The sequence below is a fragment of the Papio anubis genome, chromosome 7 (assembly GCF_008728515.1).
Source record: "Papio anubis isolate 15944 chromosome 7, Panubis1.0, whole genome shotgun sequence".
Classification (NCBI taxonomy): domain Eukaryota; kingdom Metazoa; phylum Chordata; class Mammalia; order Primates; family Cercopithecidae; genus Papio; species Papio anubis.
The window spans coordinates 142001814-142018520 of record NC_044982.1 but is presented as its reverse complement, the minus strand read 5'-3'; the positions used below and the strand labels follow the sequence as shown (position 1 = coordinate 142018520).

General features: G+C 51.7%; 2 protein-coding genes across 3 annotated transcripts; one reads left to right on the top strand and one right to left on the bottom strand.

The window, feature by feature from the left end:
* The first annotated feature begins 656 nt into the window (after window positions 1–656).
* DUOXA2 (dual oxidase maturation factor 2) lies at window positions 657–4589 on the top strand. The gene is made up of 6 exons (XM_003900878.5): window positions 657–1212; window positions 2280–2337; window positions 2609–2743; window positions 3002–3215; window positions 3580–3794; window positions 4220–4589. The coding sequence occupies exons 1-6, from the start codon at window positions 1066–1068 to the stop codon at window positions 4411–4413; spliced, it is 963 nt and encodes a 320-aa protein (XP_003900927.2). The 5' UTR covers window positions 657–1065; the 3' UTR covers window positions 4414–4589.
* DUOXA1 (dual oxidase maturation factor 1) lies at window positions 3855–16463 on the bottom strand. Of its 2 annotated transcripts, none has more exons than XM_021940524.2 (7): window positions 15629–16463; window positions 9360–9535; window positions 8675–8732; window positions 7580–7714; window positions 7084–7297; window positions 6595–6812; window positions 3855–5855 (listed from the first exon to the last, which is right to left on the bottom strand). In XM_021940524.2, exons 2-7 carry the CDS (start codon window positions 9504–9506, stop codon window positions 5596–5598), a joined length of 1032 nt encoding a protein of 343 aa, XP_021796216.1. In that variant the 5' UTR covers window positions 9507–9535; window positions 15629–16463; the 3' UTR covers window positions 3855–5595. The 2 variants fall into 2 exon arrangements, with proteins under 2 accessions (XP_021796216.1, XP_021796217.1); XM_021940525.2 differs by lacking the exon at window positions 3855–5855 and adding an exon at window positions 5864–6424.
* Between the last annotated feature and the right edge of the window lie 244 nt (window positions 16464–16707).

Genomic DNA, 16707 nt, shown 5'->3' with positions numbered 1-16707 from the left:
AAAGTAGCTGTTAGAAGCATCACCGAGGGCCTGCATCCAAACGCCACTCTTTACAGGACAATCGGCAGCTCTGGAGGCATTGACACTTCCCCATCCGCCACCCCATCACAGTTAACCCCCGACCATAGAAACCCAATGGGCAGGAGTCTTCTGGGGCATGTCAGTCCAGGGCAGGACTGGTCCAGCCTCCCAGGGTGCGCTCAATGTCTCTAATGTCTTACCTCCACCACCCGGACTCCCGCCCCCAATCCCTCAGGCTCCGCTTCTCCTCCAGGAGTCCGGCAAGGGAAAGAGGTTACTGAGTTGGGAGCTAGGGACCTGCAGCACTCTTCCACAATGAATCCCCCCTTCCCCAGTAAACTCCCCTTCTGCAATGGACGCCCGTGCATGATGGGCGAGGGCTAACGTCAGGTCCTAAACGCTGATCTAACCTGTGGTTTAGGGTGGTGTTGCCTTCAGATGTCTTCTTTCCTCTTAAAATATTTGCTTCTGTGCTCTGCTTCTTGCCTTCACGAACCTCACTCATCCAGCTCCGCTGATCCTCAGCCACCCCGGCTGCACTGTCGCTTTTCTCTCTGGGTCCTTGGTCTCGCCACTGTGTGGGTGTCTGCTCAGGACAGACCTGCGCCGAGTGTGAGCATCTGGACCCAGGGCTCACCCTCCTGCTGCGGAGGTGGGGCCCTTATTTGCATAACCTCTTCCCGCTCTGACCAGCCGCTGGGCTGGGACACCCCTGCGGCACGCCGCCCACGCTACTATAAAAGGGGTCCGCGCGACTTCCAAACTCAGGGCGAACCCGCAGAACCAGGAAAGTAAGGGCTACAGACAGTGAGAAGTAGTTTCGTTCGCCGACTAGAACAACTCTCTCGGTACCAACCCCAGAGCGTTGAGAGCAGCCCACCTCCACGCTTCCTTAGCGGAGAGGTGCAGAACTGACTTCACCAGCCCAGTGGATCCCGGCCTTGTACGCGAAGAGACGCCAAGGACGCGCTCTCCCGCGTCCAGGTAGCCCCACCTGGCTGGCTTGCCTGCCCCTCTGCGTGCAGCTCACGGCCAGCGTGCAGCATGACCCTGTGGAACGGGGTACTGCCTTTTTACCCCCAGCCCCGGCATGCCGCAGGCTTCAGCGTTCCACTGCTCATCGTTATTCTAGTGTTTTTGGCTTTAGCAGCAAGCTTCCTGCTCATCCTGCCGGGGATCCGTGGCCACTCGGTAAGGGTGTCCTCCTACCTCAGGTAGAGTGGGGGAAGGTTCATGGGCAGATTGTCTCCTGAGGGACCCAGAACAGGTAAGACTGTACAAAAGCCTCCATGAATAGTCGAACTGAGGCTCAGATGGAACGAAATCAGGAGTCTGGTGCAGCAAGCACCCCTTTCCAAGGACAGGCACAGCTCCCCATCCAGGACATCCTGGAGAAGGACCCCAGCTGGGTCATTGGGAAGACTGCTGCAGAGAATGGGCGCTCATTCTGAGTCATTCTGAGGCAGAGTCTAGTCATTCTGAGGCAGAGTCTAGGCTTCATGTACTGGAGGGTCTCCCACCTCTCCCAGGACTAAAGCTGCACTCTCATCCCATCCCGTGGGTGATGACCTTCAGACCAAAAGGACAGATGCCAGCAGCTCAGACTGCGGTGTTCCCCTTTGCACTGGGTTGAGACGCATGTGTACGGGTGCCCTATCCTAAGGACTGAGACTCCCACCTTGGATTAGAAGTTAGAGCCAACTGGGTGCATTGTCTTAGACTTTCCCCCTCTCCCAGAACCTAGGTTGTGCATTTTTCAGTTCTGGTAGGACCCAGCTTTTCCGCATCTGAATCTGTGTGGGTTTGCCTGGACTGGTGCACCTAGGAGTATCTGCATTCCCACCTCCTCCACTTGGAGACCAGGCCCTGCGGCCTCCCTCTTCTGAGGGAGGTGACCCCTGCATGCCTAGCACTTCTGGACTCACTGAGCCTCACCAAGCAGTGACTGGACCAGGAGACAGAACCAGGACCAGGCGCCAGACAGCTGGGGGAGTGAAGGTGGTGGAAGAGTGCCAGGAAGTGGGAGTAGGGGGAGGCACTGTTAGGGTAGATGGGAAATGGGGCTAGGGAGGTGAAAGTACATGGTCACAAAACATTAGAAATGCCAGTAGCCCAGAGGGACTTGCAGGAAAAGCTCCCCTAACATTAGTCTCAAAGGTCTGGATATAACTAAAGATCCAGGTGAAGTGGGGTCAAGGGTGGTCTTGGGGACTGTGGTTGGGCAGGGCTCAGGCCTGACCCGGTGCCTATTCCTGCAGCGCTGGTTTTGGTTGGTGAGAGTTCTGCTCAGTCTGTTCATAGGCGCAGAAATCGTGGGTGAGTGTGTGGTGCAGCCCAAGGGGAGAGGACCAGGGTGACAAAGGAGGTGGGCAGAGGGCACCTGGGACAATAGGGAACTGGGGTTGGTTTTCTGCTCCTTCTTCCCACTCTCCAGCTCCTTCTAGGGCCCACTTTTTGGCCCTTACCATGCAACTACATTGGACCTCTAAGTCCCCATTTCTCTACAATGCCCCACCTCCCATCACCACTCCCTAATTCCATTTTCCCACCCTCTTTCCCCCACCCCACTGTGTGCCCTTCCCTACAGCTGTGCACTTCAGTGCAGAATGGTTCGTGGGTAGAGTGAACACCAACACATCCTACAAAGCCTTCAGTGCAGCGCGCGTTACAGCCCGTGTGGGTCTGCTCGTGGGCCTGGAGGGCATTAATATTACACTCACAGGTGAGGGGGCTGGGGCTAAATAAACTCCTGGGGCTGGGAGATCCCCTGGTTAGGAGAGTGTGTCAGGGATAGCTGGAGGGCCTGTCACATCCCACAAGCTCAAATAGCTTGTGGTCCTCGTGGATTTGCGTTTTCTCCAACCACGACCGAACCCATTTCTCCCGCCGAGAGCGCCACACTCCCACTTTCCTGTCTGAATCCGCTTAGTTGCGAGGTCTCCGACCGCGCGCAGCCCCATGAGCCCGCCACACCCCACAGGGACCCCAGTGCATCAGCTGAACGAGACCATTGACTACAACGAGCAGTTCACCTGGCGTCTGAGAGAGAATTACGCCGCGGAGTACGCGAACGCGCTGGAGAAGGGGCTGCCGAACCCTGTGCTCTACCTGGCGGAGAAGTTCACACCGAGTAGCCCTTGCGGCCTGTACCACCAGTACCACCTGGCGGGACACTACGCCTCGGCCACGCTGTGGTAAGCGCTGGAGGGAAGGCTGTGTGCATGTGTGTGTGTGCCGGGAGCTGGGCCGTGTGAGCGGGAGGATGCAGACCTCGGAGGCACTGAGCAGCTGCAGCCAGACCCGACGCGCTCGGGGTGGGCATGACAGCCTCGGGGGTTAGAAGATCCACGAGGTCTCCACAGACCATCGGAATCCGGAGAGACTCCATCCACCGCCTGGACCTCGGGAGCACGCTTCTCCCCCAGGGAATTCCCCTGCGCAGCTGCCATCCCAGCCCGTGGCTTTGGCGCTGGGGTAGGGACAAAGGGGCGCGAGGCTCTGGGAACTCCAGGGGCTGGGAGAAGCCGGCTCACGGCCGGTCCCCCCACTCCCCGGCAGGGTGGCATTCTGCTTCTGGCTGCTCTCCAACGTGCTGCTCTCCACGCCGGCCCCGCTCTACGGAGGCCTGGCACTGCTGACCACTGGAGCCTTCGCGCTCTTCGGGATCTTCGCCTTCGCCTCCATCTCCAGCGTGCCGCTCTGCCCGCTCCGCCTAGGCTCCGCCGTGCTCACCGCTCAGTACGGAGCCGCCTTCTGGGTCACGCTGGCAACCGGTGAGGACCGAGGGAATGGGCCCTGGGGGCTAAGGGTGGGGACAGGATTCATACCCGGTGTGCACTTTCCAGTTTACAGAATGAATTCACATCTATTATCTGATTTGCCCCTCTCAATAGTTCACAGAAACAGGCACTGTTATGACCATTTTACAGATGAAAAGAGGGGTTCTTAGAAGGGGTGGGTGTCTTGCCGTGTTTCATGTAATCCAGATTAGAGGTGTGTGTAGGGCCCGGGGAGGTAATACAAGGGGTAGGCTCCAAAAGATTGAAGAGGGCCCGGGCATGGTGGCTCAAGCCTGTAATGCCAGCACTTTGGGAGGTCAAGGCAGGAAGGTCGCTTGAGGCCAGGAGTTCGAGACCAGCCTAGGCAACATAGCCCTGACTCCACATGCCTTCCTTTCTTTCCGTCCCCGCCGCCACAGGCATCCTGTGCCTCTTCCTCGGAGGGGCGGTGGTGAGTCTCCACTATGTTCGGCCCAGCGCTCTTCGCACCCTTCTGGACCAAAGCCCGGAGGACTGCAGCCAGGCAAAAGGGGGCTCACCTCTTATTCTCGGCAACCCACCGCACAAGCAGGCCGCGCTCCCGGACTTAAAATTCATCACCACTAACCTGTGAGGGGGACCCAATCTGGACTCCTTCCCCGGGACCTGGGACCTGGCAGGCCGGGAAGCAGGAGAGCTCCGGGAAGGGCACTGCGCGCAGCTGGCGCTAGGCCTCCGACATCCGCAGGCACCAGGTAAAGTCTCCTGGGGAGAGCTGTAAATAAACTTTTTTCTTTTGTTTTTTAAAAACTTTTTTTTCCCCACTAATTTTCATGACTTCTCCGCTCCGGGATCCCACGCCCTCAGGAGCTTCCCTGGGCTAGAGACAGCCTAGTACACTCTCCGCTGTGCTGTGAAACCGGATTCTCTGCGTCTAGAGACTCCAGAGTAATAGGGGTGCCCTCTAGTGAGGCCAGTGGGACCCTACCAGAGACAGCATCTTTCCGAGCCACCCCAGGTGGACGTTAGGTGGCAGTGATGAGGCAGGTCACCCACTCCCTGTCCTGGACGCTACTCAGCTAGCCCAGCTGAGTGGGGTGGGAAGGAATAGCATTTTGGAGTTGATTCACTAACTTCCCACCTGACTTCTTGTGAGGTGGTGTCTGAGGGCCAAGGCAGGTGTCAGCAAGGCATAGAAATATAAATCCCGAGATTCTTGGCAAGTCCTGCAATCTTATTTAGCAAATTTGGGAACTAAAGCTCAAAGAGAATGTGGCATAGTTGGTTAATGTTAGACCTAGGATGAGAAGTTTGGTGTCCTCTCCTTTCCAGTGCTGTCTTTCATTGTACCAAGAGGCCACACAAGCTGAGGAAGTAAAGGAAGAACAAAAGGAACCCAGGAAAAAGGAAAACAAGAGGTGCCAAGGGATGAGAGGAAACCATAGGAGAATCATATGTAACCCCCACACTGCCGGTGTTATGGCGGTGAAGTTAGGTTTCAGTGAATAGCATCTTGAAGAGGCAAGGCATCACGGAAAGGCTGGGTTGCTGTGCAGAGACGAGAGAGCCCCTGCTTGGCCTTATCATGGCAACAGGCTTTATGGACAGGCCCAGCATCTCTTCAGCCCCTTAGGGCTTTTTCTTTTGTTTTGTTTTTTAACATCAGTATGTAGAGCCTCCTTTTTCTATTCCGTCTGTAGATTGGTGCTGGGGGTCTGGTACCAGCCACGCTGAGGGCAGTTCTGCTGGTTTTATGGGGCTCCAATGAGGTTTGGAGCAAGACTGGAAGTCTAGGTGGCCTCCACGGGGAGGAATGTTATAGAGCACAGTCAGGATCTTCGGGGTGTGCCTCCTTACAGTATGCCTTGGTGGAGGAAGCCTCTGATAGGGGAATGTCCTGGGGCTCAGGACTGTCGGCCATGGACCGGTAGCGGGGGCTCAGGAGTCCACCTTCCTCAGGACTCCACTCCAGCATGGGGTCTTCATCAACACTCTGGTTGAAGAAAGCCTTCAGCCTGTGAGGCTGCATCCTGTGGGCCACCACCATAGCCAGGCCCAGCAGCACACACAGCAATCCTGGAGACGAGGGCAACAGTTGTCCACTTTAGTGCTAGTAACACCACCCGAGGACATCTTCCCCTGGGAGTGTCAGAACAACTCTAAGGGAAGCCTGCAGCCCCTGCTTCAGGGCAACTTGGGCTCAGAGAGGAGACTGGCTGAGGGGCATGTGGCTGGTGTAGCTCTGTTGTCCTGAGTTTCCAGACTCCAAGCCCAGTGCTCCTTCTGTTATATCCCGGGAGAGAGAGAGAGAGAAAGGGGGAGAGAGAGAACTCTGAAAATAGGGAGAGAAAAGAAAAAAACCCTGGGGAAGGGCAGGGCACAGAGGAGGAGGCATGAGGAGGCACATGAGGGAGTAGACAGTGAGATAGGAGAGGAGGATAAGACTGCAGGACAATTTAGGGCTGTGTAAGGCAGGTCAGAGAAGGGTGTAAGAATGGGGACCCAGAGAAGGGTATTTGGAGGAAGCAAGAGGGGACAGGGGGTTGGAAGATTTTAGAAGCTGCTGAGTGAAGAGAGTTAGGGGATGACAGAGACAGAGAAGATACAAGGGAGTGGGCATCTCTGAGGAGGGAGGGGAAGTGGCACTGGGGAGAGAAAATCAGGAGATAAGAGATACAAGAGGGCGGGGCTTTAACGAGGGCAAAGCCATCCTGGCCCCCAGGAGCAGACCCTCAACTCCACCAACATGATGCCCCCAGGCCCTCCCTCCCTGGGCTTGAGCCTTCCAGTGCTTGTCTTTAGGGCTGGGTCTTACCTGTGGTCAATGTGATCCAGAAGGCAGGCCCATGGTGAGTATGCAGCACAGAAGCACCCAGGTGCAGGGGACATGGCGGGGTGAGTGATGTGGCCATGGAGAAGAAGAGCAGAGCCAACAGCTGGAAGATGCCCGTGGCCAATAGCATGTAGCCACCGTATACCAGCACAGGCATGGAGAGCATCACATTGGCCAGCAGCCAGCAGAGGAATGCCACCCTGGAGAGCCAGGACCCAGTGAGGACTGGCCCGGGTACTTCTACCTGCTGGTGAACCTGGTCGGGCCCAGGTGGAGGCTCAGGGACCCAAGAGTGACCCAAAGATATGAGGTGGGGATTCCTTCCCACGGACTTCCCAAGGCAGCACTGTGGTGACTGGTGCCAGACCACCCCACCTGAGATACGCACGGGAGCGGAGGAGAGATGGGGAGAAACCCTGCTCCTGAATCTAGGCTACCAGGGCCTCCACCCTGTCCCCTTCCCATCCTCACCACAGCATGGCCGAGGCGTAGTGCCCCGCTAGGTGGTACTGGCGGTACAAGCCACATGGGCTTCTTGGAGTGAACTTCTCCGCTAGGTACAGCACAGGGTCTGGCAGCCCCTTCTCCATAGCCTTTGTATACTTCTCAGCATAGTTCTCGCCCAGGCGCCAGGTGAACTCCTCGTTGTAATTGATGGTCTCATTCAGCTGCTGCATGGGGGTCCCTGGGGCACAAGGCAGCTGTGCTCAGCAGGAAACCAAGGGCCAGAGTGGGGCCTAGGTAGGGACTCACTCACACTGGGCAGAGGGACAGGAAGTGGTCTCAACTGAGAGAAAGCAGCTTCCAAGGCCCTGAACTTCCCTTCCTACCATGCCTCTGACCTCCCACCTCACACATCCTCCCAGCCCCAGTGCCAGGCAACCTATAGCTCTTTGGACCACACCAAACATAGATCCCAAAGACAGCAGAGCCTTCCCCTCCCTCACAGGTAAGAGCCCTCCCTCACCTGTGAGCGTGATGTTGACTCCACCCAGCCCGACCTGCAGCCCAATATCAGCGCTGATCCACGCAGAACTGAAGGCCTTGTATGATGTGTTGGTGCTGACCTGGCCCACAGACCACTCAGAACTGAAATTCACAGCTGTGGTTGGGGAGTTGGACATATGGGAACTCAGAGAGGTCTGGGCATTACTAGGTTAGAGTCCGAAGGAGAACTACAAGGGGTCCATGTCTGTTTTGGTCATAATTGGATACCTGTTAACTAGCCAGGGTCTGGCTCATGGTAAGTCTGCCAACCATATGTGGGATTTCCCTTGGCCACATTCTGTTTACCTCTTCCCTCCCTTTCTCCCTGCTCTAGGGAGAGTCACTCAGGGAGCTGGGAAGGAAGCATGAACCTAAACCATGCCAGGCAAGGCAAAAGCAGATAGCTTCAACACAGACTTTCTTTGAGACGGAGTCTTGCTCTGTCTCCCAGGCTGGAGTGCAATGGCATGATCTCAGCTCACTGCAACCTCTGCCTCCCAGGTTCAAGCAATTCTCCTGCCTCAGCCTCCCGAGTAGCTGGGATTACAGGTGCCTGCCATCACGCCCAGCTAATTTTTGCATTTTTAGTACAGATGGGGTTTCACCATGTTGGCAGGCTGATCTTGAACTCCTGACCTCAGGTGGTCTACCCGCCTCAGCCTCCCAAAGTGCTGGGATTCCAGGCATGAGCCACCATGCCTGGCCTCACAGAGACTTTCATCTCTTCTATTTGCCTAATCACCAAACCAAAGCAAACCACCCTTTCCCATTTCCTCCCTTCCTCTCTGGGGCCCTCTCCCCACAGACATTCATTTTGACCTTCTTTCCCCCCTGAATAAAAGTGTTAGGAAGGTTGAGGAGATGCATCCAGTTTGTTTCCCAGGGTGACACCTCTCCAGGCAAGGGTAAGAGTGAGGAGATAAGGCCATGGTGACAGAGGCGTATGGGCAGGGTCTGGAAGCCACCTTGAAGCAAGGGCCCACCGCTGTGGGGAAACAAGGAGAGGAGAGGCAGGCTGCTGAGGGAGTTGAAGGGATGGAGGCAGCTGCCCAAGTCAGTTGCACTTCGCACTCACCCAGGATCGCAGCCCCGATGAATAAGCCGGTCACCACCCGCAGCAGCCAGAACAGCCTCTGAGTCACAAGGTGGGTGGGTTAAGTAAGGAGTGCCCTCCTTCCACATCTACCCTTCCTGTTTCCAGACTTGGGGGAGGGGTGGGAATTCTAAAGCTGAGATCACTTGGTCAATTGAAATCAGGGTGTCTGGCACGTAATAAGTGCTTATTTATTTATTTATTTATTTATTTATTAGAGACAGGATCTCACTCTGTTGCCCAGGCTGGAGTGCAGTGATGCGATCTCAAATCACTGCAGTCACTCAAGTGATCCTCCCACCTCAGCCTCCCAAGTATCTGGGACTACAGATGCACACCACGATGCCCAGCTAATTTTTTTTTTTTTTTTTTAAGAGATGAGGTCTATACTATAAACCCAGGCTGGCCTCGAACTCCTAGGATCAAGCAATCCTCCCACCTCAGCCTCCCGAAGTGCTGGGATTACAGGCATGCGCCACCATGCAGCACCAGCGCTCAATAAAAACTGTTGAATCAATGAATGGGGGGCTCTCTGCCTGGGATGGTGGTGATGCTTTCTCCACACTGGGGTCTCCTTCCTTAGTCTGGTTGTAGTCAGAGACTCTGGACTCCTCAGCCTGAGGCTGAGGTCTCTCTGGGCTGGGGTCTCCAGGACTGGGTTTCTCACCGTCTTTCCCCGAATGCCAGGCAGAATGACGATGAAAGTGGCCAGTGCAGTCAGAAAGATCATGATGATGGTGGCCGAAGTGGTGTCCATTGGGAAGGTTGGCTTGGGGCCAGCATAGAAGGGGAATGTGTGTCCCAAAGCAGCCATCTTGGTGAGGTTGTACAGGGGAGGCAATGCTGTACAACAACAACAGACATTTATTGCATGCCCTCAATGCACCTGGCACTGTTTTTAGTGCTGGAGATACAGCACAGAATGAGCCACATTAGGTTCCTCTTCTCTGGAGCTCACATTTTGTGCATCATCAGACTCTGCTATTACTGCCGTTCCACTGCCACTCAGCCATCCATCTCCCCATCTTTTAGGTGACAGAATGAGGGTCTTTGCCATCAGTCTCTGTTGCCCCATTCTCCTCTCCTAACCCCCAGGTTCCATAAATCAGTGCTACCACCACCCTTGAGGCTTCTCTGTTTCTTCTGGGTCTGTCTCAAGAAATAAAATTCTCTTCTCTCTCCTTCAGGCCCCTAGCACAGATAGATCACAGAACATAAAAGGAGCTATATTTACTATCAGGTGAAGGCATAAGGTGAAAGATAGTACAGATTACAAAAAGATTGGCTTTCTTCCTCAGTCCCCAAAGGAACAAAGGCCAGGCAGCTCTGTGCTGAGTATATAATCCAGCCACATCACTGAGTTCCAGACCTAGCACTGCCCACACAGGTCTGTCCAGCTTTCTCAAGCACCCTGGCTCTTGTTCTGGTAACTGCAGAACAGTTGAGCTTCACTGAGTTCACCTAAATAAGCACTGAAGGGGCACCTATCCTCTATCAGGCAGTGCTGGGGCCAGATGTCCTTCTATTCCACACATTATCAATATTGGCCCTTCTCTTTGATTCAAATTCCCAGGCCAAGTTTCAGCTCAAACCCTAGCTGTGGTCTTCTCTGCCTGTCCCCTGATCTGAGAACTTGTTTGACTCTTATTTGATCCTCTGCAGGATATTGGGAAAATGGTACCTGAACTTAATGTGTTTAGTTAAATCTCAGACAGAATGCATTGCATGACACACTACTATTTTAGCACAAATAAAGGGGAAAAAAAGTCTTGCCCATTAAACCATGGCCACCATTGCTGGTGAGATATACCTAATTTCAGAGATGTCAAAATGTGGGGAAAAAAAATGCATCTTAGAGTCAATGATCCCAGTTTTCCTCGTTTCCTGCAGTGTGATCTGTACTGGGGTTTCAGTTTGCCCAGAAGGCTCCATAATGTAGTCTGACCACACATTGTCTTATTAAATGTTATAATGAAAGAATGAGCTTGGGAGTCAAGTAGCTCCAAAAGATTTGAATTCTGCCTCTGCCTCTGCCTCTTGCAAGTCACTTGACCTCTACAGACACCCAGTTTTATTAAAAATTTGAGATAATAATGTCTATCTGATAAGCATCATTGTGAGCATGAAATGAGATTGTGTATATCAAGTGCTAAGAATGGTACTGGAAACAAATAAGCTCCCAAGTGGGGAAAGAGGGGGCATTTCATTACTCCATTTATCTCTTTCTCCAATCTTTCTTTTTATTTTAAGTAAATAAAAAACGGAGTACATTTAAATTTTTTATTAAGTTCTTAAGCTTCATAGTGTTTTTTGTTTGTTGGGTTGAGACAGAGTCTTGCTCTGTCACCCAGGCTGGAGTGCAGTGGCACGATCTTGGTTCACTGCAACCTCCGCCTCCCAGAATCAAGCAATTTTCATGCCTCAGTCACCTGAGTAGCTGGGATTACAGGCGCGCACCATCACACCCAGCTAATTTTTAAGTTTTTTTTTTAGCAGAGACGGGTTTTGCCATGTTGGTCAGGCTGGTCTTGAACTCCTGACCTCAAGCAATCCACCCTCCTCGGCCTCCCAAAGTGCTGGGATTACAGGCATAAACCACCGTGCCCGGCCTCTCCAATCTTTTTTGAAGAGAACCCTGAGCTGGAATCCATTCTGGGACTAGTTTCAGTTCTTTACTAATATTGTGATATCGGACAGGTAAGCAACAACCTCTTGAGTCCCTGGTTTCTTCATCTGTAAATGGATTTCATAATCTCCAGGTCCCTTTTAGTTCTAATGCTGGGATTCTCCTAATATGCTCTAGCTCCCAGCCTTCCTCTCTCCTTCTAAGCTGGCCACCTTCTTGTGCTGTCTGTGGGAGTAGCATGGTGTCAGTCAAAGAGACAGAAAGACAGTTTTAACTTCTAATCCTGTCTTTTGGGCAAGTAACTTAACCCCTGAGTGTCAGTTTTAACACGAACTTTTTTGCTTTTTCTTAACTATTCAACTCTCCCATCCCTGAGGAATAGGCGTCTCTCTTCTTTCCTATTCTGCGAATCCATCCTCCTGGGCTCTAGCCATTCATGCCTGCCTTCTCCATCACCTTTATCATCCGTTGTCCCCCCTCCCTTCATAGTGTCCTGCTTCTTTTTCTCTGCTGGCTCCTTCTCTCAAGGGTATACTGACATTTTTCCCACCTTAAGAACACACAGAGAAAGAACCTTCTCCCTTGATCTTCTTGGTCCCCTCCAGCTACCATCCTACTTTACTCTATTCCTGTCACAGCCAGGCTTTTGAAAAAAACAGTGTATATTGGCATTTCCACTGCCTTATCTCTTCAACCTATCACAGTCTTGACTTTTCCTCCTCCCTGTCTTCTCCACCAGGTCACTAAGTGTTAAATCCAAGGGGCAGTTTTCACTTTTCATGCTTCTTGACCTTTCTGTGGTATTTGACACTGCAGACCATGTCCCCTTTCCTCAAACTTTACCTCCTTGCACTTCCATCACACCATGTTCTCCAGGGGCTCCTGCTTTTGGCCATCTCTTTGTGGCTCCTCTACTAGTTCCTTTTCCCCCCTGTTAAATGTTGATGCTCCCCAGGAATCTGTGGTGGCTCTCTTCTTTTAGCAGTATTCCCGATTCCCTGGGCAATCTCATCCATTCCCATGGCTGATGGTTCTCAAATGTCTTCAGGTAGCCCTCCTACCTGAGCTCCAAACTCAAAAGGGCCAATCACCCTGTGGACATTTTCACTTGGATGTTCCCTTGATGCCTCAAATTTAACAGCCCCTCAAATGGAATTCATTGTCTCTGCCCTGCTTTTTATTCTATTGTCTTTGTATGTTTGGCAACATCACCACTGGTCAATCAAATAAGCCAGACACCTGAACCATCTTACCTCCTAAATATTTCTTGAAACTATCCATGCATTTCCTTCTGTACTGCCTCTGCCCTAACCCAGGCTCATCCTCTCTTACCTGGTTCCAGAATCATTTTTTTCTAATAAGCAAATATAATCATTTCACTTCTCTGCTCTGGCTAAAATCTCATCTTCTTCCTATCCCATAGAAAGTGCTTTATAACCTGGTCCCACCTATACTCTCTCCATCATTTGCCCAGCCTAATTTATAGCCATATGAATGACTGGCCTCTCCCTGAATCTGACATGCTCTTTCAAGCCTTCAGTACCTTTGGATATGCTATTTCCTCTGCCTGGAATGCACTCACTCTCTTGGCAAATGCCTTTTCACCCTTCAAGTCTCAGCTTGTGTTACCTCCTCTGTGAAGTTTCCTCTGATGCCACTGGGCCAATATAGAGGTTCCCACTTGGAACATTCTGATTGCATTTTGAACATGCCTTCATGATAACAATGATTACATTGTACTCTAATTGTCTGAACATCTGTCTCCCAATTAGGCTGTAATCTCCTTGAGGGCAGAGATTTAATCTTTCCATCTTTGCATCCCCTGCATGTAGAGTACACTAATCAGTCTCTGGATCAAATGAATAAATATGAGTTCCTCTCCCCACAGGTGACTTCTTCTGATTTTGCACACAAGGGGGAGCTATGCTCCCTTATCACCCTGCCCTATACTTATAAGTCAATATTAACTGAGTATCACCAATACAGAGCTAAGGACTGGGCACAAAGGGATTTGACTAATTCTGTCAACTTTTAGTAATTTCTTAAAATTCTCAGAAAGCCTCTTCCAATAGTTAGAGTCTCCAAGACTAATAAAGACCCAGACACAAATTTTCGTGTTTAATTGAATCAGAAACATACATCTCAATCTTAGCTGAAATGAGTAACTAAGAATTCATGAATTAAATTCTTTTATAAAATATGTGATAGTGATATTTATTTTAAAGCAGATGTTCACTGACCTAAGAATTCTTTATTTATGACATTTAGACTGAAGCTACTATATTTTTAAATAAAAGTCCATAGGAGGAAGGCCTATAAAATGTAAAATATGTTGGCTAATAAGATAGGAAGATAAAGTGAGGCTAACAGCAAGAACACGTGTTATATGCTGGAATTCAAAAAGGAGTATTTTTAATATATGTGAATAAGAGATAATATAATGTATTTTGGTCAGGTTTAAATATTATTCCTGCATTTATTTTAAAGGGAGGTTATAAAAAAATTTACAAGGACGTTTCATCTCTATTAACATATGCTTAAAATAAACACTAACAAAAGGCTTTTTGTATTTTAAGTATAGAAGAACAACGTTAACTTATTTCCAATTCTCCAAAATGTCATATTTAGGCCGGGAGTGGTGGCTCATGCTTATAATCCCAACACTTCGGGAGGCTGAGGCGGGTGGATCATGAGGTCAGGAGATTGAGACCACAGTGAAACCCCATCTCTATTTAAAAAAAATACAAAATGTCATATTTATTAAATATGACAGAAGCGAAAAGACCACTGGTAAATGAAATTTGCCTTTCTGAATTTCTTCTTGTTCAGTTTCATAATTTAGGTCCTCCTTTATTTGCATTGCCTAATTTAAAGTTAATTTTTCATGACCCCGACCCTAATTTGGTTTTCATTATTAAGCTAACAGGGCTTATGCATGAAGAGGTGGGAGTGAAATGAGAAGACCCCACACCCAGCAGTCCTGCTTTTCCTACAAAGCTTGTTTCCCTGGGGAACATCTTTCTTTCTGGCTTGTCAAGTAACGTCTGACAGTAGAATTAGTTTTAATGTGAGAAAATCTCATATCAATATTAACTTGACCCACTCCTCCCCTACCTCACCACCATGACTAGGATGTATGCACTGTGTACATTGATATAAATTATAAATAAACAGACACAAGATAGTCAAACATACACCTACAAATTTAGATAAACAAAGACACAGACACAAAAACCACCCAGACTCTGTCATTCTCAGTAATATAGACACCTGTGTACTTCATCAGTGACCCGTGTGACAAAATTGGGATGCTTTCTCATGGGGTGGGGGGAGCTTCCCATACTTTAGGGTCCTCCTATCTCACCTGGCCTAGGGAGGAGGAGGAACTATCCTCCCTTTCTGGGCTCCCTTTATGTACTGAAGACTTCATTATGCTCAATCTTATTATAGACACAGTTACCCAATCCTTACGTACCACAGGTTGAAGTGGAGTTCCTATGTGTGTATAAGGGGTGAGTAAAACATAAAGTTACAATCTTTAAGAAAACTCAGCCTAGAACAACCTCCAGCCTTCATCATTCAAAGTTATGTGCTAGTGTCCTGTGGCCTCTCTTGTAGCCTGACAGGACTTTCTTCTTGAAGTTTCCCCCCTGCCCACCTCCCCCATCTGCTGGAACCCATAGAGTAAGGGCCACTAATTCTCCACAAGCAGGGAGTGGGTGACATGGCTGGAGTTGCCAAGACCTCTGACTGGTAATGCACAGCTACTGCAATGTGATGCTTTTTTCTCTGAGTGGGGTAGACCCCATTAAACGTTTACAGCTGTGGTTAGCCATGGGGACCCTGTCAGGAACTGATGTCCTAGACTTTCCTCTTCAAGGAAAGGGTCTGTGTGTATGTGTGTATCTGTGTATGAATGTATATGTGTGGTGTTGCACAAAAGTAGGAGTTAAGTGGAAAAATGGAACAAGATCTGAAAAGTGGATTGAATGTGGCTAAGGAATTCAAGGGTGCAGAATTATGCAAGCCAAACTATCCAGACTCGAGTTAAACTGGGATGATGATTCGATGTATATCTTTGTGGCACTTATGGCCTTAAGAGGTTTTCCTTGCCTCCCCAGTTTCTTACCAAACTCTCTCTTTGAAGAACTCCCACTTGATCTGAACTTTGTCTGGATGAAAGCTGGAAGTGTAGCCCTAGGTGCCAGGGTGGGAGCAAGCACTTCAAGACCCCCTCCAAAATCACCTGGACCGCAGAGTGCTAAGCAGCCGCATCCCCCACCACCCACATCCGGACCACTGTTCCCTACCTTCGCCTCTGTGTGTGGCCGCCTGCGCCTCTCGCCTTCTCCCGTGGAACCTCACACGAAGCGCCCCCAGGGATGTGAGTAAAGAGGGAACCAGGTCCGACGTTCTGTGAACAAACACCTTACTCTCAGTGGGGGCTCCTGTCCGACCCCCACTCCTCTCCTAACTCACGTAAGGACCTGGCTGTGACCGGACAAACCGGGTCTGGGGTGCTTCCAGTCACTCTTCAAGTCACTCCCAAACTTCTCAGACTGCACCGAGGCTCTGCGGCGCCGCCTGCCTCTCCCGGCCTAGTACAGAACAGGCTGGGTGCGCCAGGACCGTAGTGCCGGGGTCTGCCAGCTCCGCAGCAGTCCCTCCAATCCCCCTCCTCCTCTGCGCCCCCCACCCATACCCAGCAATCCCAGCAGCTCCAGCGCAAACCTAGAGACGCAGTTCCGGGTCTGGCGGGGCGCCGGCGCGGCTCGCAGGGCGGTGGGACCCCCGAGATCTCACGAGGATCCCCGGAGGGACACGTGACCCCAGGCTCTTAGAGGAGTTTAGGTCGGATGGGTGACTTGCTTTGACGCCTCGCCTGGTCTATGGGCGGCAGGTGATCGATGGTCTCGGACTTGGAGCCCAGACCCGACGGTGTCGAGAGGATTTGAGGAGCGTCTCCCCTCCCCATACCCTCTCCGCCTCCCACCCTCTCCCCAGCCGCGTGGGACTTGTGAAGGCGGACTTGCTTTTTTCGCCGCCCACACAACCGCACTAGCCGGGCCTTCAGCACCGACGGAACGTCTCTACCTGCGCCCCGCGAGCCCTCGCCGTCTCACCTCGCGCGCTGCGGTCCCCTGGAAGCACCTCCGCGGGTTCCCCGGCGCCAGCCTCCATCCCGCCTCGCTGAGCCCCGCCCTGTGGCTGAGCCGGGCCGCGCCGTCGCTTCCTCACCCCCAGCCCCGCCCGTCCCGGCGCAGAGTTGGAGAGGCACCGGACGAGAGAGGGCTCCGCGGGCCCAGCTGGGAGCCAGGCCGGAGCCAAGTTGCAGTCCCGGGCTCCGGTGACGCCGTGGCCGCAGGTCAGATCGGGCAGGGGTTTTCCC